Source organism: Anolis sagrei, chromosome 10 (assembly GCF_037176765.1).
Source record: "Anolis sagrei isolate rAnoSag1 chromosome 10, rAnoSag1.mat, whole genome shotgun sequence".
Classification (NCBI taxonomy): domain Eukaryota; kingdom Metazoa; phylum Chordata; class Lepidosauria; order Squamata; family Dactyloidae; genus Anolis; species Anolis sagrei.
The window spans coordinates 20,025,027-20,052,980 of NC_090030.1; the positions used below are offsets into that span (position 1 = coordinate 20,025,027).

The 27,954-nt window shown below is 47.8% G+C and overlaps 2 protein-coding genes across 3 annotated transcripts in view; both read left to right on the forward strand.

The window, feature by feature from the left end:
• The window catches only part of FRMPD3 (FERM and PDZ domain containing 3), a 55,100-nt gene extending 45,681 nt beyond the window's left edge, over positions 1 to 9,419 (forward strand). For both annotated transcript variants that reach the window (XM_067471588.1, XM_067471589.1), the window contains exons 14-15: positions 1,222 to 2,124; positions 6,067 to 9,419. In XM_067471588.1, the coding sequence (XP_067327689.1) occupies positions 1,222 to 2,124; positions 6,067 to 8,945 (3,782 nt within the window). In that variant the 3' untranslated portion in view covers positions 8,946 to 9,419. The remainder of the gene's footprint in view (positions 1 to 1,221; positions 2,125 to 6,066) is intronic.
• Positions 9,420 to 16,313: 6,894 nt separating this feature from the next.
• Positions 16,314 to 27,792, forward strand: PRPS1 (phosphoribosyl pyrophosphate synthetase 1). The gene is made up of 7 exons (XM_060756165.2): positions 16,314 to 16,741; positions 19,691 to 19,874; positions 20,025 to 20,123; positions 20,291 to 20,415; positions 22,583 to 22,756; positions 22,882 to 23,041; positions 26,635 to 27,792. Exons 1-7 carry the CDS (start codon positions 16,620 to 16,622, stop codon positions 26,725 to 26,727), a joined length of 957 nt encoding a protein of 318 aa, XP_060612148.1. The 5' UTR covers positions 16,314 to 16,619; the 3' UTR covers positions 26,728 to 27,792.
• The last annotated feature ends 162 nt before the right edge of the window (positions 27,793 to 27,954 follow it).

Sequence of the window (27,954 nt, forward strand, 5' to 3'; positions counted from 1 at the left end):
TCCTGCCAGCACAGGGGTTTAACCCACTGCACCACCGGGGGCTCCTTTGAGGTGTGAATGTTGCAACTGACCACTTTGATTAGCATTTAATGGCCTTGCAGTTTCAAGGTCTAGCTGCTTCCTGCCGGGGAATCCTTTGTTGGAAGGTGATTAGCTGGCCTTGATTGTTTCTTGTCTAGAATTCCCCTGTTTTTGAGCATTGTTCTTTATGTAATGTTTTGATTTTAGACGTTATCTTAAATACTGGTAGCCAGATTTAGTTCATTTACATGGTTGAAATTGTCCACATACTTCTTGTGGATTTCAATGGCTTCTCGACCACCCATTGATTTGAACTGTTGGGTTTCATCCCTGGACTGCACAAGTCTCTTGGATTATCAAGTGTCCAGACCTCAATGAGTAGACAGAGATAGGATTAGGCTAAGGGATTCCTCCCCCACATTCCTATGCATGATTCCCAAAAGGACTTTGTCTTTACTCTTTTTCCATGTCACTGTCTCCTCCCCTTTTAAAGTTGTAGCAATGGAGTCTCAGTGAGGGGACTCCCTTTTAAAATGTATTTTTATTGACCTGGGCTTGGTCATGTGGCCATTTGCCATTTTCCAGTCTCTTCTCTGCCTTTCCTTCCTTCCAGTGAGGATGCACATTTTGCCTCCCTCTTTAGGCAAAATGTAGCTGCATGGATTTTATGACTTTTTACCTTTCTTAGAAGAGACTTGGTAAGTTAGTCAGCTTCAAGACCTTTTCTATCTAGAATGTATTTCTTTCACTTCAATAAATATTTTTGAACTTAAAGTTCTGACTCTGCGATCCTGATCGATCCTAAGAAGAGAAAGCTTATCCCACCTCACCACACGTAAGTTCCTGCTGGTTTTGAAGTTTACTTCTCGTACTCTGATATATTTATGGTGGAATCACCCTAACTGAGGGTTATTTTTGAGCCTAACAGGTCGGATTCCCCAACAGGAACAGTGCCACATTCACCCCTGCTGTTTGGATTCCTTTTGTGTCTGGAAAGTATGGGATAGTCACTTTGCTTGGGGAAAGGGAGTGTTTAGAGCTGATCAGGTGTGTGTGTGAGAGAGGTGTGCATGCATGGCAGGGAGAGAGCATAATCCTGCTGCCAGCCCCCCAAGTCACCCCATTGAGCAGGAGGTAGGAAGCATTCTTTGGGCCTAGTGGAGTCCTAACTCCCCATCCATCCTTCCCTTTCCTCTTCAGATCACCCCAACGCGCTGCCTGCTAGCCACCGGTCTCTCCCCACGGGGCACCTGGGAAAGAAAGAGAGCGGGTTCCTGGGTGTCGCTGTCCCCGGCCCCGTCGTCGATCGCGGCCCCCGAGATCCCGTGGCTCCGGACCCGGAGCTCGTCCGCGTTTGCTACCTGCACATGCGGGAGCAGAGAAAGGAGCACAAGAGCCGGGCCACGGACATCAATGAAAACCTGATCTTCTTCGAGGAGTCCCGGCCTCGGACCAAGTCGGACCCCACCCCCAAGAGCTCCGGGACGGACTGTGAGGGAGCCCCCCAGGACTACGACCCGGACGGCCTGGATCGAGAGCGCCGGGCCAACCGCGCACGCGCACACACCATGGACGGCCATCACGGCCATCGCCGCCGCTCTGTCCAATTCTTCTGCGATTCTTGCAAAGCCAAAGTCAAGGGAGGGCGGGGGGCCAGCACTGCTGCCTCGTCTGCCCCCTCCACCTCTCGCAAAGGTGGCAACCCTGGTGCCCCCCGCGAGAGCAACACAGCAGTGGACCTGACGTCCCTCCCTCCGCCTGGGAGCGACGAGGAGGATGAGGAGGACGAGACCACCGCCCTCCTCCCAGCCATTGCTGCCCCGCCACCGGGCTTCCGAGACAACAGCTCCGATGAGGATGAGTCCAAGCGGCGGGCGGCAGCGGCAGCGGCGGCGGCAGCAGCACAGAATAAGGAGCCTGGGAGGCACCTCTGTGGGATCCTCTACGACGAGATCCCAGTGACGCTCATCGACAGCGTGCAGCCCAGGACAGTCGAGGATCACGCACAGGACCTGGACGATGCCCTGGTCTCCACCCTTCAGGCGCTGGAGGCTCTGGCTGCCTCAGAGGATGGGCCGCACCCCCCACCTCAGCAGACAGCAGGTACCCCTCCTCACTCTCTGCAAGCCCCTCCACCTGCCTGTCAATAGAGACCTGCCCCCAAACATTAGCTCCAGGGGGAAAAGATCAGGCTGATGGGCAACCATGCTCCTTGCATCCTGGCCCAGCAAGGCCTAGAATATGTTTTCCCCATTGAAGACGATTCCCTCAAAAACACTTTATGTCCCAAAAAAGATGGACCCAGCCAGATAGTTTGGGGAGAGTGTCAAACAAAAATAGAAAGTCCGGTTCTATGCTGGTCCCTCACCAAACAACTCCCAAGATTCAATAGCATTGAGCCAGAACAGTTAAAGTGGTGTCAAAACTGCATTCGTTCTGCAGTGCAGATGTACCCTTAATAACACTGTTCAACGGAGAAAAAGTTGCGGGCCTGAAAATAGTTGTTCTTTTATGATTTTGGGGTGCTGAAAACAAAAATGACATTTAAAAATGTATATTGGCTCTAGTTTTTATGATATAAGCAATCACGTGATCACGTATGGTTGAAAAAATGCATGTTGCGACTTACACTATGGAAGATTCTAGAATATTCTAGAAACTTTGATGACGCAGTATTAGTGCCGTGTGCAAAAGCCAGAAAGCCCTATATAAGGCCAGACTTTTGAACGGTGAGGGTCAGTCAGTTGAAGACTGAGACAGTATCGTTAAACATCGTTTTACATTGTTCTTTTTACTGTAGTGATGCCTCGCACGTGTGTAAATAAAGCACGATGGAAAAAAGATATCAAGGCAAATGGACTCCATCAATGCTGTCAGACTACTGCTGGAGCATTGGAAGAGACAATCCTTTCCTTGAATACAAAAGAAAAGCCAAGAGAAGCAAACAGGATATAAACTAAAGTCAAGATTAAAGAGACATTTAAACTTTTCAACTGCATTAGGCCTACTAATATAGTTTCTTGCTGCACAAACATAAACAATAGACGAATTAAATAAATATTTCTCATGTATAAACTATTGGCAATATAATTTGACTAAAATTTAGTAAATATTCACGGTTTATATACATGCAGTAAGGTTAGGCGCATTATCATAATATTAAGGAATTACCTATTGTGGAGAAAATTGAAACAGCTGTTGCATAAAAACCAGAGCCAATTAAGACATTTAATTATTATATTTGAATTCAGCATGTTAAATTTATTAAGAAACGGCACATTTCGTTTCCGAAACTGAGAAAAACTGAAAATTTGTAGAACAGTGTAATTTTACACTTTTGTACGTATAGTAGAGTCTCACTTATCCAATATAAACAGGCCAGTAGAACGTTGGATAAGCAAAAATGTTGGATAATAAGGAGGGATTAAGGAAAATTACGTTATGATTTTACAAATTAAGCACCAAAACATTATGTTTTGCAACCAATCGACAGAAAAAGCAATTCAATACACAATAACATTATGTAGCAATTACTGTATTAACAAATTTAGCACCAAAACATCGCAATGTATTGAAACAGCTGTGGATCCAGGTGGGAGGCAGACTGGGCTGGATAATACAGAATGTTAAATGAGCAAAGTGAGACTCTACTGTACTTTGTTTACATTTCTTCTAAGCTGCCTTGGGCTCAGTGCTGCAAGAATATGAGGAAAATAATGGGGTACCGGCCACTAAGCATTTGTTAGGCTAAAACTAATAAGAGGGAGTAGGAAAAATGATGTGAACTTGCTAACCCAATCAATCTCTGTAGGTGCATCTCCACTGTAGAATTAATGCAGTTTGAGACTACTTTGAATGCCATGGCTCAAAGCTATGAAATCAGAGGAGCCCCCGGTGGTACAATGGGTTAAACCCTTGTGCTGGCAGGACTGCTGATTGACAGGTCAGCAGTTCGAATCTGGAGAGAGTTGGTTGAGCTCCCTCTGTCAGCTATAGCTCCCCATGCGGGGACATGAGAGAAGCCTCCCACAAGGATGGTGAGACATCCGGGCATCCCCTGGGCAACATCCTTGCAGACAGCCAATTCTCTCACACCAGAAGCGACTTGCAGCTTCTCGTCGCTCCTGACATGAAAAAAAGGGGCATTGTCTCCCCTCCTCCTTTGAATATGTAGGAATGGAATTCTGTGAGGGAACTTCCTCTTTTAAGTTTTAATGCCTTGGGTTGACCATGTAGTCTCCGCTATTGTCTCTTCTGCTTTTTCTTCCTTCCAGTGAGGAGACATTTTGCCTTTCTTTTTAGGCAAAATGTAGGTGCATGGATTTTTTGCTTTTTTACCCTTTTACTTCTTTAGAAGATGAGACTTAGTAAGCTAGTTGGCTCCTTAGTAAGCTAGTTGGCTCCATCCCCTGGGCAACGTCCTTGCAGATGGCCAATTCTCTCACACCAGAAGCCACTTGCAGTTTCTCAAATTGTTCCTGGCATGAACAATTGTTCCAACCTGCAAAAGGGTCACGACTGATGGTGGAGTGCTGAGCCATTTTTGCTGCATGATTTAAAATGTAGACGAGGCAAGCAAGCTCTGCAAATTCACAAGTCAGTGGGCAGAACTAGTCATGTCAGCCTCACATGCTTCAATGTTGAGGAGTCCTAGGAAGCCCCCCCCCCCCCCCTGTTGTATTGGAAGGATAGAACAGATGAGCTGCCCTGATCAGGCTCCTCCAAAGGGAGCAAGGAACACCCTGTTTGTGTGGGCACCCTGGCAGCCCTTTGGGGCTGAGCGCTGAGCTTCTTCATGGAGCTGTGCCCCATGCACTCCTTAAGTGTTTCTCACAGATTTGCAGGTGGCAGACTTTCCTCCTGGCAAGACGGCAGCATTCCTCTCCTTCTCTGGGCCACATCCTGACCTTTAAAAGACGCCTAGTCAGGGAAGCTGAGCATTCCTCCATCGAATGCTCCTGTGACCCTTCTAAATGTTACTCTCTTACTCACTCTCTTGTGGGTGTCGTTTTGGAGACCTTTTCCTTCTCTCTCCCTTCCTTCACTAATAAACTTGACTTATCTGGGGGTTGCTGAGAGCACGTATCCACCTTTCTCTCTTGAACAAGTTCCAAACAGGAATACTTACACCCTTTCCTCTTCCTGTTACCAATGAGCCACACAGACCTCTTCCACACAGCCAAATAAAATCCCATGTTATCTGCTTTGAACTGGAATACATGACAGTGCGGACTCAGATAACACAGTTAAAGCAAATATTGTGGGATTTTCAGCCTTGATATGCTGGGTTACATGGCTGTGTGGAAGGGCCCATAGTCTCTGTCTTTAGTGCAAAGCAAGGAGCCAAAGCAGGAATATGGTCTGGGGTCTTTTCCTCTCTTCCTCAGGCGATTAGGCATCCCAGGAAGGGGGGCAAGGTCCAGAACCTCTCTGAACTCTCACACACCATATGGACACTCAACAAAAGTGGACACAGGCAGCAACTGCCCCTGGTGTGACATAGCATGGCTTCCTATGCCATAAATATGTGAGGGGGAGTCATAGGGAGGAGGGAGCAAGCTTGTTTTCTGCTGCCCTGGAGACTAGGATGCGGAAAAATGGCTTCAAACTACAGGAAAGAAGAGATTCCACCTGAACATTAAAAAGAACTTCCTGACTATGAGAGCTGTTCAGCAGTGGAACTCTCTGCCCCAGAGTGTGATGGCAGCTCCTTCTTTGGAGGCTTTTAAGCAAAGGCTGGATGGCTATCTGTCAGGGGTGCTATGAATGCGATTTTCCTGCTTCTTGGCAGGAGGTTGGACTGGATGGCTCACAAGGTCTCTTCCAATTCCGATTCTATGATTCCTCCCTTTGCCTGAGCCTTAACCCCATGGAGTCAGCCACTTCCCAGTTAGCTTGTACTGGGAGACATGTGACCTGGCAACCTGTTCTCCCCCCCTCCCCCCACCAACCCGGCACATGAGGGAACTTGCATGTGGCACTAAAAGGTAAACACATTGTCCTGACCCCCAGCTTCTTTCTGTTTCTGTCTCACTTTCTCTCCAGGGCTGATAGTTCTGGCTGCCATCACCCCTGAGTCCTCTCTCGACTCCGGCCACGAGACAACCTCTTCAGAGATCCCGGACGTCTCGGAGGTGGTCTCGGCCATGAAGCAGCACCAGAATGCCGCCTTCTTCCTGGCCCAGCACATCAACAAGGAGGGCCTGCTGGCCAGGAAGGACCTCCCGTTCCGCCTCCAAAGCTGTGCCGCACAAGCCGTCCTTGCCTCACCACCGTATGTTCTCCGGCGGCCGGAGTCCAGCTCCCTTCCAAAGCCAGCCAGCTCAAGCCAAGAAGCCAGCACTGCCTGCAGCCAGGGCAAACAGGGCCCCTCCCAGCTGGGACAGAGCAGTACCTTGGCCACCCAGCCAGCAGCCCCCCAGCCGGCCGGAGAGAGCAGGGGCAAAGTCACGCCGCCGTCTGCCCCTGAGCACAGGGGCTCTGTCCTCCATCCAGCAGCCTCCGAGGCATCTCCATGCAGAGCCGTAGCTTCTCTCAGCAATCTGCAGGGACCGCAGGACAAGAGGCCCGCAGAAGTCCGGCTGAGTCCCACACTGTTCCTGGATGCCCATGGCCGGATGACCCCGGCCCTCCTCTCAGCAGCTCTGCAGCAAATGGTCAACCGCAAGGCCACTTCCCCCTCTCCTTTATCTTCCCCTTTGGCTCCCCCAAAAGAAAGTGCCATGCCCAGCGACAGCCAGAGTTGCAGACGACCAGTTAGCAGCAAACCTGGCCCTCAGAGGTTGGTGTCCCTGGGCCAGCCTGCCCCTGACCCCAAGGCTCCCCTGACAGTGCAAGACGGGGGCCCTCTCTGTCCCCCGGGGGCCAAAATGGGTGCTCCTCCTCACTCCCCAGGTGAAGAGGACGGGTCAGGTCCCAAAAAGAAACAGGAGTCAGCTGAGAGGTTGGGGGTCCAGAAAGGGCCCACAGAGACTGCTGGTGCAACCAGCCACAGACAGACTGCCTCTTTGGGCCGAGGGGAATGTGGCCAGCAGGAGACAAGTGGCAGAGGCCTGCAGGCTGAAGGGATCTCCCTGAGGCCCTCAAGTGCCAAGAGTGAGGGCACCCTCCCGAATCTCGAAGGTGAGGAGCCCAAAGGGAAAGCCCAACTGGGACCCAGGGCTGAGAGTGTGGCAACCAGTCCCATGCCTTTGGTGAAGCCCGAGAAAGTCTTGGCAGTCACTCTGCCAGAGGCCGACGTTCCTGCAAAGCCCAAAGTGCCCAAGGCCTCCTTCCGGCTGCGCAACCTCTTTTCCGCCACCTTCCCTGCCCGGCTTAGGAAGGAGACGGATGAGCGCCAAGCCCAGCTGCAGAAGGTCAAGCAGTACGAACTGGAGTTCCTGGAGGAGCTGCTAAAGCCAAAGGCTAAGTCCGGGGAGGCCGTCCCACCACCCCTGCCACCCCCAGTGCTGCCGGACCACCTGCTCCCTTCGGGCCCTGGGGGCCACTGTGCCTGCCAACTCAGGACCAGCCCCGTCCAGAAGATGCCCGGCTTGTCCAGGGAGCAGCGCCGCAGCTGTGACTGCAAGCGCTTGAGCCGTGGGGGGAGGCCGCAGGCCAGCCAGGCCCCGGATGCAGAGAGGCGTGGCCGCGAGAGAGGCCTCAGGCAGCAGCAGCAGCAGCATGGGGAGCCCCTGCGGGGGACGCGCATCCGGAGCCCCTCCAAGGGCGCCCGCATCCGGTCCACCAGCCTGGAGGCCAGGTACTGCCGCCGCTCCGACCCCGAGAACGGCTTGTCATGCCTGACCACGTGTGCCTCCCGAGGAGAGTGCCTGGGAGTTCCCCAATACAAGAAGCTGATGCGCCGCTACAGTGTGGGTGAAATAGATAAGGTGGAGCCGAACCTTCCAGCCCCGGAGGGCTATCGGAACATCCACCTGGCAGCCAAGTCACTGCTGAAGGAGAGCGACCCTGAGGCCAAGGGCCCTCCACCAACAAGCAAAGCCCAGGAATCAGCAGACCCCTCCTGCATCCCAATAACGGCCCAGGAGAAGAAGGCTCACCGGAGCCCCTTCCCACTTACAGAGGACGTCTACCCCAACCACGGCCGGCTCCCAGAAGAAGGCGCGCAAGAAGAGGAGGAGGAAGAGGAGGGATCTGGCAGCGAGCGCTGCTGCTCCATCCGCTATTGTTTCTACTACCGGAAGTGCGACACAGCAGATGACGGGAGCGAGAAGGACGAACTATCCTACTCCATCCCCGTCCAGATTCTGCCTGGCATGCAGCTCGACAGCCAGGTCGTTCCTGTGGTCAGCCGGACCCTCCAGGTGCTGGATGCCACGGCCTGCAGCAGCCCGGACAGCCACCAGACCCAGGAGATAGACCTGCGGACCTCCACCCTGGAGGGCAGCCTGGCCAAAATTCATGCCTTGAAGGGCCGGACCTACACACTGCCTGACGGCTTCCTGGCCGCCCAGCTGGACACCAGTGAGCTCCTGACCGTCCTGAGGCAATGTGCCGCGAACCCCGAACCGCGAGAGGAGGGCAAGCCCTGCCTCCCGCAGCTGATCGAGCGCAAGCAGGAGTTGGCCCTCCGGTTCAAGGAGTTCCGGGCTTCTTGCCGGCGTGTGGCTGCTGTAGACAAGAGTCCTGCACACATGCTCCTGGCCATCACCAGCAGCTTCCAGGTCCTGGGTGGCCTGATTGAGACCTTTGTGCGGCTGGTGCATGTGGTGCGCTCCGAGGCCCAGCGCCAGGCTCTGCTGGCCAAGGTGGAGGAGGTGGTCAGGAACTACACCTTCTTGCTGAGGGCTGCCGAGGAGTCCACGGCCAGGACGGCCGCGCACCGGGTGGGGGACCCAGCCACTGATCCGTTGGGGCGGCAGTCAGTGGCCTCAGTCATGGGCACATTCACACGCTCCTTGAAGACACTGATAAACAAGTGAGGCTGCCCAATGGCGTCAGCGTGCCAAGAAGGGGTCCCTGGGTGTCCCCCGCAGGCGGAGGGGTTCGGCATGTGGTTGGTAGAGGGAGGCTGGAGGGGGAATGTGGGGAGTGTGTCAGCCCTGGGCCACTGCCTTGGGTGCTGCGCAGCATGCCAGCAATTAGTGTGTGCCTAGGGGGGGGGGGCTGTCCCTCTGATCACACCACCACTTCCCACCTCCTCTCTCTAAGGAACACAGTGGGGTTCACTGAACCTGTCACAAAATGGGTTATTTTTTCCCAATCGACAGGGGTGGCAAGCAGCCTAGAAATCCCTCCTTCCCTCATAGACAAAGTGTTGCCAATTGCAAGTGAGACGACGAACGGGGCACTTCCAGACTCGCCAGGGAAGAGGGGAGAAGAGGGGGTTTACAAGTCTTTGTGCAGAAAAGCGCCCCTTCTCTCTGTCACTCATTCAGTGGTGGTGGTGGTGGGGGGGGGGGATGATGAGGAAAGCCAGCGGTTATGGCAGGGCACACCATCCTCATCATCCAGAGATGGTTTTAGGAGAAGTGGTGCTTGGCGTTTCAGCCTGAAGACACTAGTCCAATTTGGGACCCTCCTCGAAGCACAGCGAGGCCAAAACCAGGAATAATGTATTGCTGCCCACTCCCCAACCCCCCTCCCACACACAAGGGGGGATTGGGGGTTGGGAAACATGTTCTAGCTCCTCTGGACTGTTGGTTCATTCCTTCAGGACTTCTGTCCTTCTTTGAATGTTTGGTAACATGGTGCCTAATGGGTCCGACTTTCTGTTCTTGGGGCACAAGGAGTGCCCCCCACCGACTCTGGATGTAACTCTTGCTGTACGGGGGGGGGGGGGGTCCCCTTCCTCAACCCAAAATGAACCTTGAACTGAGCCCTCCCTAATTTGGGGGGGTTTCTCTGCAGCCACCCTCTCCTCTTTTCTCCCTCCCTCTGGAGGAAGAGGGTCCTGGCACATGGGGGGAGTCCCAGGGTGGTTTTGGGTGGGAGTCCTGAACCCAAACAGGGTTCCCATTGCAGTGGGTAGACTCTTGACTCTTAAGATTTGTTTGCTTCGGAAATACGAGGTACATTTGGAGGCGTTCCCTTTCCTTCACCCAATTCATACTTGACCTGGAGATGTACACTGTGGCCCCCAAGACCCTGCCCTCCGCTCCCTGGCCCCAAGGGCTATCCGTGATCCCGGAGAGGAGGTCTCCTCTCAGCCCGAAACCAAAGGGGCTTCCCTCCTCCTCCTCCTTCGCTGTTTGCCAAGCAGCCAGAGCGGGGCTTCCTCTGAGCCTCTCTCTGATGAACGTGCAGAAGAAAGTGCTTTTTTTTTTAACAAAAAGAAATTTGTACATACTATACATAGTAATAAAGGCTATATATAGATATATATATAATAAATAATAGATATAGATATATATATAAAGATATATAGATACATAAATTTATGTCTTGTTTTACAAACAAGGGAGAGCAAATATATTAATCTTAATATCAAACTTCCAGTGTCTTGAGTTTTATTTCTGACTTGCCAGCAATTTTATTTATTATTTATTTGGGTTGTTGTAGGTTTTTCCGGGCTATATGGCCATGTTCTAGAGGCATTTTCTCCTGACGTTTCGCCTACATGTATGGCAAGCATCCTCAGAGGTAGTGAGGTCTGTTGGAAGTAGGAAAATGGGTTTATATATCTGTGGAATGACCAGGGTGGGACAAAGGACTCTTGTCTACTGGAGCTAGGTGTGAATGTTTCAACTGACCACCTTGATTAGCATTTAATGGCTTGGAAGTGCCTGGGGGAATCTTTTGTTGAGAGTGATTTGATGTGCCTGGTTGTTTACTCTCTGTTGTTTTGCTGTTGTAATTTTAAATTACAAAAGTGCTGTAAATCACTCTCAACATTTGGTTCCCCCCAGGCACTTCTAAGCCATTAAATGCTAATCAAGGTGGTCAGTTGAAACATTCACACTTAGCTCCAGCAGACAAGAGTCCTTTGTCCCACCCTGGTCATTCCATAGATATATAAACCCTTTTGCCTAATTACTTCTACATCTAATTACCTCTCAACAAAAGTTTGCCCCAGGCACAGTCAGGCCATTGTATGCTAATTAAGGTGGTCAGTTGAAACATTCACACCTAACTCCAGCAGACAAAAGTCATTTGTCCCTCCCTGGTCATTCAACAGATATATAAACCCATTTTCCTACTTCCAACAGACCTCACTACCTCTGAGGATACTTGCCATAGTTGCAGGCGAAACGTCAGGAGAGAATGCCTCTAGACCATGGCCATACAGCCTGAAAAAACCTACAACAACCCAGTGATTCCGGCCATGAAAGCCTTCAACAATACATTATTATTTATTTATTTGCGCCATTTCTACCCTGCCTTTCTCCACTCCAGAGGGCACTCAAGGTGGCTTAGCTATTCAATGCCATTAAAACAATGTAACATTACAATAACATTTTAAAATGGGATCAAAAAATACATCATTTTTCAAAATTTAAAACAAAAAAGAGCGTGGGGGCTTGATATGAGCAAGCTCCTCCAAAGGTGCATCTACACTGTAGACTTAATGCAGTTTGACAGCACTTTGACTGCCATGCCCCCAAGCTGTGCAATGCTGGGTGTTGTAGTTTGACAGATCTGTAGCCTTTTCCACCAAAGAGAGCAGGCAGGTACCTTGTTGGGGAATATAAGTTGTTAAGCTCAAAAAAACCCTTCAGTTAGGGTAATTCCACCAAAATATAGCAGAGTACCAGGAGTAAACTCCATAACCAGCAGAAACTTACGTGTGGAGAGAAGGAATTTATTTATTATTTATTTACTACATATATTTACATTTATACTCCACCTTCTCTCACCCCAAAGGGGACTCAGAGCAGCTTACAAGTTATATGTATATACAATATATTATTAGCATAGCACAATATTAGCACATATATTACTATATTGTATTATACCACTATACCATGATATTATTAGCATTATTACATGTAATGCAGGCCCATAGCAAGGATTTTGATTTGATGGGGGGGGGGGGGGGAGGCTGAGTCTGAGTGAGAGAGGATCTATCCTAGCAAACCTTTTATATCATCCCAATAGCCCCATGCATATGGGATATATTGAGCATGGTGATCAGATCATGATATGAATAAACATAACAGTTTAAGTAATATACCCTTAAGGCCTTCTCAAGGACCACCTTGAGAATTTGGAGAGAGGGGGGGGCTGAAGCACCTCAAGCCCCTCCCCCCGGTGTAATATATAATATATAATTAATATTATATTGTATTATTATTAGTATTATATTGTATTAGGTAAAGGTTTTCCCCTGACATTAAGTCCAGGCATGTCCGACTCTGGGGGGTGGTGCTGATCTCCATTTCTAAGCCGAAGAGCCAGCATTGTCCATAGACACTTCCAGGGTCATGTGGCTGCATGGAGCGGCATTACCTTCCCATCAGAGCAATACCTATTGATCTACTCACATTTGCATGTTTTCGAACTGCTAGGTTGGCAGAAGCTGGGGCCGCTTCCCGGATTCGAACCTGCGACCTTTTGGTCCGCAAGTTCGGCAGCTCAGCGTTTTAACCCACTGCCCCACTGGGGGCTCCATATATTGTACTACATTATAATATTGTCAATATTATAGATATATACCAGGGGTCCTCAAACTAAGGCCCGACGGCTGAATATGGCCCTTCAAGGTCATTTACCCGGCCCTCACTCAGGGTCAACCGAAGTCTGAAATTGCTTGAAAGCACACAACAACAACAACAATCCTATCTCATCAGCAAAAAGCAGCCCCACACTTCCCATTGAAATACTAACAAGTTTATATTTGTTAAAATTGTTCTTAATTTTAATTATTGCACAGTTTAAAGTGTTTTTTGTACTACAAATAATATATGTGCAGTGTGGGTCATTTACCTGGCTCTCGCTCAGGGTCAACCTAAGTCTGAAACTGCTTGAAAGCACACAACCACAACAACAACAACAACCCTATCTCAATCCTATCCCATCAGCCAAAAGCAGCCCCACACTTCCCATTGAAATCCTAACAAGTTTATATTTGTTAAAATTGTTCTTCATTTTAATTATTGCACTGTTTAAAGTGTTTTTTGCACTACAAATAAGATATGTGCAGTGTGCATAGGAATTCATTCATGCTTTTTTCAAATTATAATCCAGCCCTCCAACAGTTTGAGGGACTGTGACCTGGCCCTCTGTTTAAAAAGTTTGAGGACCCCTGGTATATACAATATATTGTATTATTAGCATGGCACAATATTATTATTATTATTATTATTATTATTATTATTATTAACTTTATTTGTACCCCGCTAGCATCTCCCGAAGGACCCGATGCGGCTTACAAAGGCCAAGGCCTCAATAAAACAACAATATAACAAATACACATAAACCAAAAGCAAATCAAAACATTAAGTAATAACAGTAAGCAGTAAAAACAGTACACCGCAACACAATAAAAACTAAGCCGGGCCAAGTGTGATGGGTACAGATTAAAAGTGCTGATATTAGCTTATATAGTACTATATTGTGGCTGGAATGGCCTTTTAACTTTTAGGATGTGGGGAATCATACAATCAAAGAGTTGGAAGAGACTTCATGGGCCATCTAGTCCAACCCCCACCAAGAAGCAGGAATATTGCATTCAAATCACCCCTGACAGATGGCCAGCCAGCCTCTGTTTAAAAGCTTCCAAAGAAGGAGCCTCCACCACACTCCGGGGCAGAGTGTTCCACTGCTGAACAGCTCTCACAGTCAGGAAGTTCTTCCTCACGTTCAGATGGAATCTCCTCTCTTGTAGTTTGAAGCCATTGTTTCAAGTCCTAGTCTCCAGGGCAGCAGTAAACTAGCTTGCTCCTTCCTCCCTGTGGCTTCCTCTCACATATTTATACATGGCTATCATATCTCCTCTCAGCCTTCTCTTCTTCAGGCTAAACATTTATTTATTTATTTATTTATTTCAGGTACTTTTACCCCGCGGCTTACAAAAGGCATAATTCGATGCCTATACAAAAATTATACATAGTGTACAAAAACCATAGTTAAAACAATTATCACAGTTAAAACAATCATAACAATCAATATACATCACATCATATAAAAACTATTCACATGCTCAGCGTTCGTCTTTCAGAGTTCCAAATTCCATTCCATTAGTCATTTCCTGGCCATTCTCAAAGTCCTTTCTTTATCTGCACATGTTCGGCTCCTTAAGCCGCACCTCATAGGGCTTGTTCTCCAGACCCTTGATCATTTTAGTCGCCCTCCTCTGGGCACATTCCAGCTTGTCAATATCTCAATAGGAGCATAGTGTCTAGATCTAGGGAAGTAATGCTATCCCTCTATTCTGTTTTGGTTAGACCACATCTGGAATATTGTGTCCAATTCTGGGCACCACAATTCAAGAGAGATATTGACAAGCTGGAATGTGTCCAGAGGAGAGCGACTAAAATGATAAAAGGTCTGGAGAACAAGCCCTATGAGGAGCGGCTTAAGGAGCTGAGCATGTTTAGCCTGAAGAAGAGAAGGCTGAGAGGAGATATGATAGCCATGTATAAATGTGTGAGAGGAAGCCACAGGGAGGAGGGAGCAAGCTTGTTTTCTGCTTCCCTGGAGACTAGGACGCGGAACAATGGCTTCAAACTACAAGAAACGAGATTCCATCTGAACATGAGGAAGAACTTCCTGACTGTGAGAGCCGTTCAGCAGTGGAACTCTCTGCCCCGGAGTGTGCAGTTTCAAGACCTGACTCATTGCTGCCTGGGGGAATCCTTTGTTGGGAGGTGTTAGCTGGCCCTCATTGATTCTTGTCTGGAATGAGGAATATTATGGATTTCAGTAAGGCCTTCGACAAGGTCCCCCGTGACCTTCTGGCAAACAAACTAGTCCAATGTGGGCTAGGCAAAACTATGGTTAGGTGGATCTGTAATTGGTTAAATGGACGAACCCAGAGGGTGATTCTTCCCAATGAAGAACTTCCTGACTGTGAGAGCCGTTCAGCAGTGGAACTCTCTGCCCCAGAGTGTGGTGGAGGCTCTTCTGTGGAAGCTTTTAAACAGAGGCTGGATGGCCATCTGTCAGGGGTGATTTGAATGCAATATTCCTGTTTCTTGGCAGGGGGTTGGACTGGATGGCCTATGAGGTCTCTTCCAACTCTTTGATTCTATGATTCTATGATCTCTCTTGAATTGTGGTGACCAGAATTGGACACAATATTGTCCAGAGGAATCTCTGAGCTTGACCCTGCCTCTAGTACTTATTGAGGACTAGAAACTTAATGAAACAAAAGACTTGTGCAGTCCAGGGATGAAACCCAACGTACTTCACCAAACTACAACTCCCAGGACCTCGCAGCATGAAGTCATGCCAAGGTGCACTAATGCAAAGTGGAAAATACCATCCGTAAAGATCAAAGTTGACAACATTACGCTTATAATCATAGAATCACAGAGTTGGAAGAGACCTCATGGGCCATCCAGTCCAACCCCATTCTGCCAAGAAGCAGGAAAATTGCATTCAAAACACCCCCGACAGATGGCCATCCAGCCTCTGTTTAAAAGTCTCCAAAGAAGGAGCCTCCACCACACTCCGGGGCAGAGAGTTCCACTGCTGAACAGCTCTCAAAGTCAGGAAGTTCTTCCTCGTGTTCAGATGGAATCTCCTCTCTTATAGTTTGAAGCCAGTGTTCCGTGTCCTAGTCTCCAAGGAAGCAGAAAACAAGCTTGCTCCCTCCTCCCTGTGGCTTCCTCCCACATATTTATACATGGCTATCATATCTCCTCTTAGCCTTCTCTTCTTCAGCTCCTTAATCCGCTCCTCATAGGGCTTGTTCTCCAGACCTGTGATCATTTTAGTCGCTCTCCTCTGGACACATTCCAGCTTGTCAATATCTCTCTTGAATTGTGGTGCCCAGAACTGGACACAATATTGTCCAAAAGGAATCTCTGAGCTTGACCCTGCCTCTAGTACTCATTCAGGACTAGAAACTTGATAAAACAAAAGACTTGTGCAGTCCAGGGATGAAACCCAATGTACTTCACCAAACTACAACTCCCAGGACCTCGCAGCATGAAGTCATGCCAAGGTGCACTAATGCCACTTTCAAGAGTCTTGATCCACTTCGCGCAGGCGCACATCGCACCCTCCGCCGCCAACCCCTCCCCTCCCTCCTCCAGATCTCGCCTCCTGTATTACCGCGATAAAGCCTTCACGAGGAGCCCGCTCCCATTGGCTGCCGGGGCCCGCTCTGCTCCTCGGAGGAACCAATCGGAAACGCTTGCCGGCATGCGCCTGCGCGCTGGGTTGCTCCTCGCGCGCGGCAGGTGGGCGTGGCCGAGGCGATAAAAAGGGAAGCGCCAAGATGGCGTCGTCGTTGTTGTCGTCGCGGTAGGAGCGCTCTCCCCGGCCTCCCGCCCTCCGCTCTCGTTCCCCGCGTTCTTCCCGCCAGAGCCGCCAAGAGGGCGGAAGGCCGGCGGCGGCTGGATCCCCCGCGGGCAGGCGAGGCCGAGGCGGCGGGCCCCGAAGGCCGGGAGCGGCGCAGGGAGGCCGAGGAGGCGGCGGCCTCTCCCTCCTCCTCCTCCTCCTCGCCCAGCTCGGCGCCGCCCCCTCCCCACCCCTCCTTGGCCGGCAGGATGCCCAACATCAAGATCTTCAGCGGCAGCTCCCACCAGGACCTCTCGCAGAAGATCGCCGACCGCCTCGGCCTCGAGCTCGGGAAGGTCGTCACCAAGAAGTTCTCCAACCAGGAGACATGGTGAGTCAGGGGGGAAGGGGCTCAGGCCTGGCTTCCCCCGGAAGTCCCGCCCTCCCAAGCCCCTTCCTGGCTGTTCAACAGTGGAACTCTCTGCCTTGGAGAGTAGTGGAAGCTTTGAAACAGAGGCTGGATGGGCATCTGTTGGGGTGGCTTTGAGTGTGCTTTTCCTGCATGAGGGCAGAAAAGGAGTTGGGCTGGATTTATTTTATTTATTTATTTACTTTACTTTACTTGTTTACTTGTTTCTCAGCCCAACAGGCGACTCAACGCGGTTTACAACAGGGATAAAAATCAACCAACGATATACAATTTAAAACCATAAGAGCATAGTATACAATATTGACACAACAATAAACAAACACAATGCATCTCATAACTAGAGTCGTGATCCAATTCGTCGTCCATATTTCCATTCCTGTAATCATCACATTCATTGCACTGTTTATCCGAATGCCTGTTCAATCATCCAAGTTTTTAATCTTCTTCGAAACACCATTAGCGAGGGGGCTGATCTAACCTCCATAGGAAGGGCCCCTGGAGTCTCTTCCAGTTATGTTATTACTGTTGTAGAGACTGGATGGCCATTTGTTGGGGGTGGAGGCTTTGAGTGTGCTTTTCTTGCATGAAGGTAGAAAGAAGGGGGTTGGATTACATGGTCTCTTGGGTCTTCTACAGCTATGTCATTATTATTATTATTGATACTGCATGGCCATCTGTTTGGGGGGCTTTGAATGTGCTTTTCCTGTATGAAGGCAGAAAGAAGGGGGTTGGATTGCATGGTCCCTTGGGTCTTCTACAGCTATGTCATTATTATTATTATTGATACTGCATGGCCATCTGTTTGGGGGGCTTTGAATGTGCTTTTCCTGTATGAAGGCAGAAAGGGAGTTGGGCTGAATGGTCCCTTGGGTCTTCTCCAGTTATGTCATTATTATTATTATTATTATTATTATTATTGATACTGGATGGACATCTGTTTGGGGGTCTTTGAATGTGCTTTTCCTGTATGAAGGCAGAAAGAATGGGGTTAGACTAGATGGCCCCTGGAGTCTCTTCCAGCCATGTTGACCTCACCTCTGAGGATGCTTGCCATAGATGCAGGCGAAACGTCAGGAGAAATGCCTTTAGAACATGGCCATATAGCCCGAAAAAAACCACAAGAACTGCATGTTGTTGTTCTTGTTATTGAGACTGAGTGGCCATCTGTAGGCAGGGCTTTGAGTGTGCTTTTCTTGCATGAGGGCAGAAAGAAGGGGGTTGGATTGCATGGTCCCTTGGTTCCTCTACAGCTATGTCATTATTATTATTATTATTATTATTATTGATACTGCATGGCCATCTGTTTGGGGGGCTTTGAATGTGCTTTTCCTGTATGAAGGCAGAAAGAAGGGGGTGGACTGGATGGCCACTGGAGTCTCTTCCAGCTAAGTTGTTGTTATTATTGAGACTGAGTGGCCATCTGTTGGCAGGGCTTTGAGTGTGCTTTTCCTGTATGAAGGCAGAAAGAAGGGGGTGGACTGGATGGCCACTGGAGTCTCTTCCAGCTAAGTTGTTGTTATTATTGAGACTGAGTGGCCATCTGTTGGCAGGGCTTTGAGTGTGCTTTTCTGGCACTAGGGACTCTGGGCAGACTCACAGCAAACACCATTCGGTGCCATCATAATAATAAGTACAATCAACAAATTCATTAAAACAAAACATTAAATAAACAGTTTTTAAAACATGTCAATTAAAATCCAGGTCTAGAACAATTCATTGTCACTTCAAAATTGCTTATGTTCGTACAAGTTGCTGTTCAATGGTCAAATGCAAGGTCCCACAGCCAAGTCTTGAGTTTCCTTCTAAAGGACAGGAGGGAGGTGGCCAGTCTGATGTCTTTAGGGAGGGAATCACAATTGCGGCGGCAGTGGGATCAAGAGCAGGGCCTCTCCAGATGATCTTAAACTTCATGATGATTCGTAGTAGGAGATATGTTTGGACATGTAGTCTAGGCCAGAACCTTTTAGAGCTTTAAAGGTTAAAACCAGCACTTTGAATTGTGTTCAGAAGCAGATCAGCAACCAGTGGAGGTGCTGTAACAGAGGAATTGTCTGCTCCCTGTACCTCGCTACGGTCAGCAACCTGGCTGCTGACTGTTGGACTAATTGAAGCTTCCAGGCAGCCCCACATCAGAATTGGCTGCCTGCAAGGATGTTGCCCAGGGGATGCTCGGATGTTTGATGTTTTACCATCCTTGTGGGAGGCATCTCTCATGTCCCAGCATGGGGAGCTGGAGCTGACAGAGGGAGCTCATCCACGCTCTCCCCAGATTCGAACCTGCAACCTGTCAGTCTTCAGTCCTGCCAGCGCAAGGGTTTAACCCATTGCACCACTGGGGGCTCCATGTTGGACTGAATAAATAATGATTATGATGTTATCTTTATTGATATTCTGCCCCATCTCCGTGGAGCAGCGGTTTTCAACCTGTAGGTCCCCAAGGGGTGTTGGCCTACAACTCCCAGAAATCCCAGCCAGTTTACCAGCTGTTAGGATTTCTAGGAGTTGAAGGCCAAAATATCTGGGGACCCACAGATTGAGAACCACTGCCCTAGAGGGACTCGGGATGCCTTACAATGCAAACAGAACAACATAAATATACAGCAATAACCTAATCAATCCAAAATTTAACTTAAACCACATCAAATCAAAATAAAATAACAATAAACATAACAAAAGGTTATAAGTAAAACATTAAAACCCTAGTAAACAACCAGCCATAAATCAAATGGAGTATCTTCCAGCTATGTCATTATTATTAATGAGACTGGATGGCCATCTGTTGGCGTGCTTTTCCTGTATTTGAAGGTGCTTTTCTTGCATGAAGGTAGAAAGAATGGGGTTGGACTGGATGACCCCTGGGGTCTCTTCTGACTCTTCTATGATGCTATGATTCTGTGGCCCCCTACGCAGTGTGGAGATCGGGGAGAGCGTCCGTGGGGAGGATGTCTACATTGTGCAGAGCGGCTGCGGGGAGATCAATGACAATCTGATGGAGCTGTTGATCATGATCAATGCCTGCAAGATCGCCTCCGCAAGCCGGGTCACGGCCGTCATCCCCTGTTTCCCTTACGCCCGGCAGGACAAGAAGGACAAGGTTGGGATGCCCCGCGGGCACTGGGAGGCCTGCCTCTCGTAGGACCCTTCTGTGGGGTGGGAGGAGCCCAGAAGGAGGGACCCTGTAGGGATGGGTCTGTGAGGAGGGGAAGGGGCCTCCTTGGCTTTGACCCACTGTTTCCACCCACAGAGCCGGGCCCCAATCTCCGCCAAGCTGGTGGCCAACATGCTCTCGGTGGCTGGGGCTGACCACATCATTACCATGGACCTGCATGCCTCTCAGATCCAGGTTGGTTTGGCAAGTAGCCCTGGGCCTCTCCAGAGAAGGCAGGGCTTATTGAGGGAGCTGGGTCTCTGAGGCCACTTGGCGAATGGTATCGTTGACATACTACTGAGAAGCCTGCCCAGTTTCTGTGGAGACACCATCCCCTCCCTCCCTTCCTTCTCTCCCCGAAGGGCTTCTTCGACATCCCTGTGGACAACCTGTATGCGGAGCCTGCAGTCCTGAAGTGGATCAAGGAGAACATCGTTGAGTGGAAGAACTGCACCATCGTCTCACCAGATGCCGGAGGAGCCAAACGGTGAGGCCACCAAAAGGGGCTGGGGCTCCCTCTGCCTTTTCCTCAGGTGCCCTTGACTGTCATGCCCCTGCCTCTCCTCATGCTACAGTAGTCCTCCTTGAATGGTTTGGTTTTTGGCTGACGTCCTTTGCAACTAGCTCTCTTGGCATTGAGTCCCTCCCTGGCGAGCCAAGATGAGGAGCTGCACTTTCTGCAGATCTGGGCGAAGTCTTGGTTTGCAGTGGCCGGGTGCCACCTACGTTTGTGACCGCATCTCCAACCATAAACCTGCACAATTTCTTTGTTCCTCTGGAGAGGCCCTCCTCTCGCCCCTTCCTCTATCACATGTTCGACTTGTGGGGACGAGGAAGAGGGCCTTCTCCGCTGTGGCCCCCCGTTTTTGGAACTCACTACCTGGGGAGATCAGGCAAGCCCCTAACCTAGCTGCTTTCAAGAAAGATCTGTAAACTTGGCTTTTCCGATGTGCCTTCGGAGAGTGACCACTCAACTCATTTGCTTGTTCCCACCCCCAGTTATCATTATGATAAAGCACCTCCCCCTGTCCCACATCAAGGCCAAACTCCACTGCCCCTCCTTCTTGGACTCCTCTCTCATAAATGCACTTTTCATTCCTATTTCACCCAGGGTTTTAACCTTTTAACGTTTTATCTCACACATCTGGCCAGCCCTTTGTGTTGATTTTACTATGCCATTTTATATTGTTTATTTTATTTTATGTGTTGTTTTATATATTACTAGCCGTCCCTTGCCACACGTTGCTGTGGCCCACATGGGGGTTTTGTGTGGGAGGTTTGGCCCAATTCTATCATTGGTGGGGTTCAGAATGCTCTGTGATTGTAGGTGAACTATAGATCCCAGCAACTACAACTCCCAAATGACAAAATCAATTTTTTTTGAGTGAAGGACATACATTGGGTTGTTAGATGTCTTGTGTCCAAATTTGGTGTCAATTTGTCCAGTGGTTTTTGAGTTCTGTCAATCCCACAAACGAACATTACATTTTTATTTATATAGATGTTATGTTGTATTTCTTTGCTATACTGTGTCTAGTTATGTTGTATTATTTTGGGCTTGGCCTCATGTTAGCCGCTCCTCATGTTAGTTGCCCTTTGGGGAGATGGTGATGGGTTATTAATAAAGTTGTTTATTATTATTATTATTATTATTATTATTATTATTATTAGTGCGGGTGAGGAAAATCCTCGGCCCCAGAGATGTGAACGGGCTCCTTCTCCCATCCTGCATTATCACAGCTGGGCAGGGATCATGGAGGGCCACAGAGGCGCCTTTCCCCTGCAGCTGCCGACATTCCGCTTTGGCTTTTGAGACGCTTCCCTATAGAGCAGTGTTTCTCAACCTTCCTAACACCGCGACCCCTTAATGCAGTTCTTCATGTTGTGGTGACCCCCAACCATAACATTATTTTTGTTACTACTTCATAACTGTATTTTTGCTACTGTTATGAATTGTAATGTAAATATCTGATATGCAGGATGTATTTTCATTCGCTGGACCAAATTTGGCACAAAACCCCGATAAGCCCAAATTAGAATACTGGTGGAGTTGGGAGGATTGATTTTGTCATTTGAGATTTGTAGTTGCTGGGATTTATAGTTCACCCCCAACCAAAGAGCATTCTGAACTCCACCAACAATGGAATTGAACCAATCTTGGCACACAGAACTCGCCTGACCAACAGAAAATACTGGGTTTGGTGGGCATTGACCTTGAGTCTTGGAGTTGTAGTTCACCTACATCCAGAGAGCACTGTGGACTCAAACAATGACAGATCTGGACCGAACTTGGCACGAATACTCAATATGCCCAAATGTGAACACTAGTGGAGTTTGGGGGAAATAGACTTTGGCAATTGGGAGTTGGAGTTGCTGGGATTTATAGTTCACCTACAATCAGAGAGCATTCTGAGCTCCACCAATGATAGAATTGGGCCAAACTTCCCACAGAGAACCCCCATGACCAACAGAAAATACTATTTTATGATGGTCTTTGGTGACCCCTCTGACACCCTGTCGTGACCCCCCAGGGGCCCTGATCTCCAGGTTGAGAAACACTGCTATAGAGGCCGAACAAGTGCCATTGTCATGTGCCAGCAGCATTCTGGCTTGATCTGCTGGCGGCTGTTGAGTGTGGCTCTCTCCCTCCTCAGAGTGACCTCCATCGCTGACCGGCTGAATGTAGACTTTGCCCTCATCCACAAGGAGAGGAAGAAGGCGAACGAGGTGGACCGCATGGTGTTGGTGGGGGACGTGAAGGACCGGGTGGCCATACTGGTGGATGACATGGCGGATACCTGTGGCACCATCTGCCACGCAGCAGACAGGTGCGTCCCTTTCCCTCTGATCAGGGAGCCTGGGGCCTCTCTGCCCGCCCGCCTGCCTTTGGGACAGGGTTTGGCTTTCCCTCCCTGGAGCTGAGCGCCCCACCCTCTGCCTCTCTGCCACGCAGGCTCATCTCCGCAGGCGCCACCAAAGTGTATGCCATCCTGACGCATGGGATCTTCTCAGGACCGGCAATCTCCCGCATCAACAGCGCCTGCTTTGAGGCCGTGGTCGTCACCAACACTATCCCGCAAGAGGACAAGATGAAGCACTGCCCGAAAATCCAGGTAGGGCTTCCTAGAAAAGCAGAAGGACAAACTCCCAGGAAAGGCTGAGTCTGGTGCTTGAGAAATTAATTTGTAATGCAGCAGTGGGCCGTATGCATTGTTCTTGTAAATGATATGCAGGGGTCCTCAAACATTTTAAACAGAGGGCCAATTGACAGTCCCTTAAACTTTTGGAGGACCAGATTATAATTTGAAGAAAAAAAAAGAATGAATTCCTAGGCACACTGCACATACCTTATTTGTAGTCCAAAAAACACTTAAAAACAATACAGTAATTAAAATGAAGAACAATTTAAACAAATATAAACTTTTTGGTATTTCAAAAGGAAGTATGGGCCTGCTTTTGGCTGATAAGATTGCTGTTGTTGTTGTTGTGTGTGCTTTCAAGTTGTTTCAGACTTAGGTTGACCCCAAGCGAGGGCCGGGTAAATGACCTTGGAGGGCTGTATCCGGCCCTTGGGCCTTAGTTTGAGGACCCCCTTCTCTGTAGTATCGTTTTCAGCATTAGTGATTCCTTTCTATCTGAAAGATTAAAGTTAGCAGCATAAAATGTAGAGCCATCCCCAAATGATATTTGTGAGAAGGGGATGAGTTTATGGCATGGTTGTCTTTTGTGACAGAAAAAGTAGCAAATTATTACTACACTATGAAACACGTTTTTTGTTAGAACCAATTAGGAAATGACAATTATATCATAAAAACATGGGGAAATTTTATTAAACTGCAAAAACTTGGTTTCTGCGGAAAGGGCATCCTGCAGCACATTTTGCTCTCGGTTTTCAATAATAATGATGATGATGATGATCGGTTTTCAATAATAATGATGATGATGATGATGATGATGATGATGATGATTATTATTATTATTATGTTGAGATTAACTTCACAATTCAGCAGCAGATCAGTTGCACAACTTCAGCGCTTTCCAGTAGCTTCTTCCTGCACAGTATTTTCAGTCAACTGCTCCCACAAACTGCAGTCACTCTGGAACCTTTTACAGACACTTGAGCACATGCCCGGCCATTGTCAGTTTTACCATTGTCTTTTCCCAATCTAGATGATATTACAAACTTACCACAGCATACAGTAATATCTTGTCTTAGCAGACAGGTTCTTTAATTACATATAGCCTTCGACGAACAACATCACAGCACAAGGAGAGATATACACTGTACATGACTTCCTTATATACAATTCTATACAATTACACATAGCAATCTCTGATTGGTTCCCAACTCATTGACTTAACTCAAACCCAGGATTACATAATTCACAATCACCTGGACTAGGCCAGAACACATTCCCCAAATGAAGTTCTATATACAGTTAATGCATGTAGGGCTGGGCGGTTTCGTTTCATTAATTCGTAATTCGTTAATAATTCGTTATTTTTTTCAATTACAAAACGATAACGAACCATTCTGGAGCAATTTAAAAAAAAACGAATTTTTAAACACGTTTTGCAAATGCTTCGTATTTCGTTATTGTATTTGTTTCGTTATTGTTCTGAGGTCGTTTTGTTATTATTTCCGCATGTTTGGGGCAAGTTTTTTGTTTAATTAGTGAAAAAAAATTATAATATCACACCAACAGTCAACAACAGAGGGAGAGGGAAGCTTCAGAAGTTTTTGGAGGTTTTTTAGCGTATTTCGCGGTCGCGTCCGCCATTAACGAATCAATTCGTTATTGTTTCGGAAATCGATTCGTTAATGTTTTGTAATTTTTTCCACATTTACGAAATTTCGTAAATATCAAACTTTTTAAAAGGAAAATTTTGTAATTATTTTAAATAACGAAACGCAAAACCCCCCCAAAAAACGAATCGATTTTAAAAACAAATTTTTCCATTGTTACCCAGGCCTAAATGCATGACTCAGCATTTCCAATAGAAGCCCATTAGCAGTGCATGACTCAGCTATATTACATTACAATACATTGTAAAACCTGATTAATAATAATAATAATAATAATATCTTTATTATTTATTATTTACTGCACTTATATACTGCTTTTCTCCCCTCCCCCTGAGGGGACTCAAAGCAGTTTGCAACATAATAATGGCAAAATTCAATGCTGTACATACATATGAAAACCAAAACATGTAAACTATATAATAACATATAACTATAAATGAAAAACCTAACCTTACTAAACATAAAACATAGAATGGCATTTGAACATAAACATACAATTAAAACATTGATAATACAATAACATTTATATTACATTCCACCCATTGAACAAAGCAATTTTAAAACAGGTACTAAAATCACGCCATCCAAAATCAAATCCGTAGTCGTTCCATTGGTCTGTTCTCAAGTCCTTATTGCACTAAAAACATTGCTGTTTTATTTTTATATCCCGCTTTTCTCCCTCACAGGACCCAAAGCAGCTTGTAACATATTAAAATCATGTAAACAACAATCCAAATACATTGATAATAAGTGTTGAAAGATCATAAAATAATAATTTAAAACAACAATAATATACATTCATATTCTTGTGGCACCATGTCAGATCATATTACACTTTGTTCCAGTGAATATCTCATAGAGGCTCAACCAATTCACCTAGTTTGTGGCAGCAACTATTTTCAAAGTAAGATCCACACAATTAAACAGGAATAACACTTTCAAACCAGGTACAGAACATTTTAAGTGTTGTTACAATAGTGTTGATAATAATAATAAAGCTTACACGATATGAGGATTTAAAGATCAAACTGCAAAGACTGGCACAAGCCAGTCAAGGTGGTCCCAGTGGTGATTGACACATTGGGTGCAGTGCCTCAAGACCTTGGCCTGCACTAGAAAACAATCGGCACTGACAAAATCCCAGCCTGTCAGCTGGAAAAGGCTACCTACTCGGATTTGCACGCATTATTTGCTGATACATCAGAGAGTCCTAGACACTTGGGAAGTGTCCAACATGTGATCCAATATGAAAGCCAGCATAGTGATCTTGTTTGCTGTGTGTTAATCCTGTTATGTATCTCATAATTACTATTATTTATTATTTACAGTATTTTATATTCCGCCCTTCTCACCCTTCAGGGGACTCAGGGCGGATTACAATGCACATATACATGGCAAACATTTGATGCCATTAGACACACAACATATATAGACTGAGGCAATTTAACATTCCAGCTTTCCAGCTTCATGAGGATATGCTCGATTCTGGCCGCAGGGGGAGCTGCCACTTCATTGTCCACTTCTGACACCGAGTCCTTAATGGAGTACTTCCTCATTCTTATAGTGTTGTAAATTAGTTAAATTACCCTCCCTACATAAAGCGGTACCTAAATTTCCTACTTGACAGATGCAACTGTCTTTCGGGCTGCATAGGTCAACAGCAAGCTAGACTATTAATGGTCGGGAGCTCACTCCGAGCCGGACTGGTTTTGAACTCATGGTCAGTAGTGATTGAATGGAGCTGGCTACTAACTAGCTAGTTAGTAATAATAATAATATGAAGATAATGGGAATTTATGGGGGGATGTCTTGCCAAAGGGTTGCCTTGTCTCCTCTGCCTCCCCCATTCCTTGGGTACTTTGTGGCCTCTCACCCTCATGCCTCCCTTGCTCTTTGCAGGTGATTGACATCTCTATGATCCTGGCGGAAGCCATCCGAAGGACCCACAACGGGGAGTCAGTCTCCTATCTATTCAGCCACGTCCCGTTATAACAGTAAATGCAGCGGCTGCTTGTGTGGTTTCTTTTTCTTTCTTTTTTTCCCGAAAAAACAAACAAAACAAAATTTGTTTCAAGGTTCAGTAGAAGCTCTTGCTTGTTTGACTGTCTCTCTCCTCTGTTCCACCTTTGCACTTCCCAGATCGTCATAGGGGAGGACCATCTTCTGGCCAGTCATCCGCAGCCTCCTCTGGTAGTTTTAGGCTCCTCCCGAAACTGTTGAGCCCTTTCAAGTCAGCAGAGAACATCTGGCCTTGCAAAGGGAGCCACACATCCTTGGGTGAGAGTGGGTGGGTGGGTGGATGGGTGGCGTAGTTTGATGCCTGTGTGGTGTGGCTGGGTCTCTCCCATCACTGGTCAGAAGAGGAGATCCGGCCGGCCTCCTTGGCCCTTCTTTGGCTGCTCTGTCCAGTTCATTTCAGAGGAGTCTCCACTCCTCCTTCCTCACCTTTTGAGGTATTTCTGTTTAGCTCTCTGTAGCCCTCGTCCAGCTTTCTCTCCTGTCCCTCTGCCTGAGTGGGGCCATCCTCAGGTGCCTTGTGGGGACTCACCTCCTGCCCGGAGCGGCTTCCCCTGGTGTGGCTTTATTTATTGGTGCTCTTTGATCACCCTTCTTCGCTCCCATGACAGAGAATGGCAGGAGTCTCTAGTCCCAGCTGCCAAGAATCCCATCCCAATGCCACCTTCTTTCCTTTCTCGATGGTTTAAGGGTGTGTGGGGGAGAGTTTTGGGAAATAGTCCTGTCGCGACTGGAAAGATGGAGGGATATGGTATTGGAGATGTGACCTGCTTGAGACTTGGGCTGTGGTGCCTTTGAGTGACCCCCACCCCCAACCACCACCCCAGGAAGCATCCCACTCCTCTGTGAACACAGGCTCATGTTTTGTCCTTTCCCCATTCGTCTGTCCGGCTTATGTGGCGTGTGTTTTCTTCATGGCTTTGGGTCCTTCAGGCCTCTCCATCTGCCTCCCAGGGGTTGAGAGGCAATGAAGGATTCAGCAGTATTTCTGTTACTCGAGACCTCAATGAAGGAGAGATTAAACTTTTATTTAAAAACCAAGGGCTTCTGGTTCCTGTTCTGGCATTCAGCATTTCTGGCAGGCATTGCGGTGCAGGAGGTTTACTATCAAAAGGCACACTGAGTGGTGTGCAGAGTGCCATCACCCTTCCTTTGAGAATGGGCAAGGAAGTACTGAGAAGGCGGGGGTCACAAGGGTAAAGG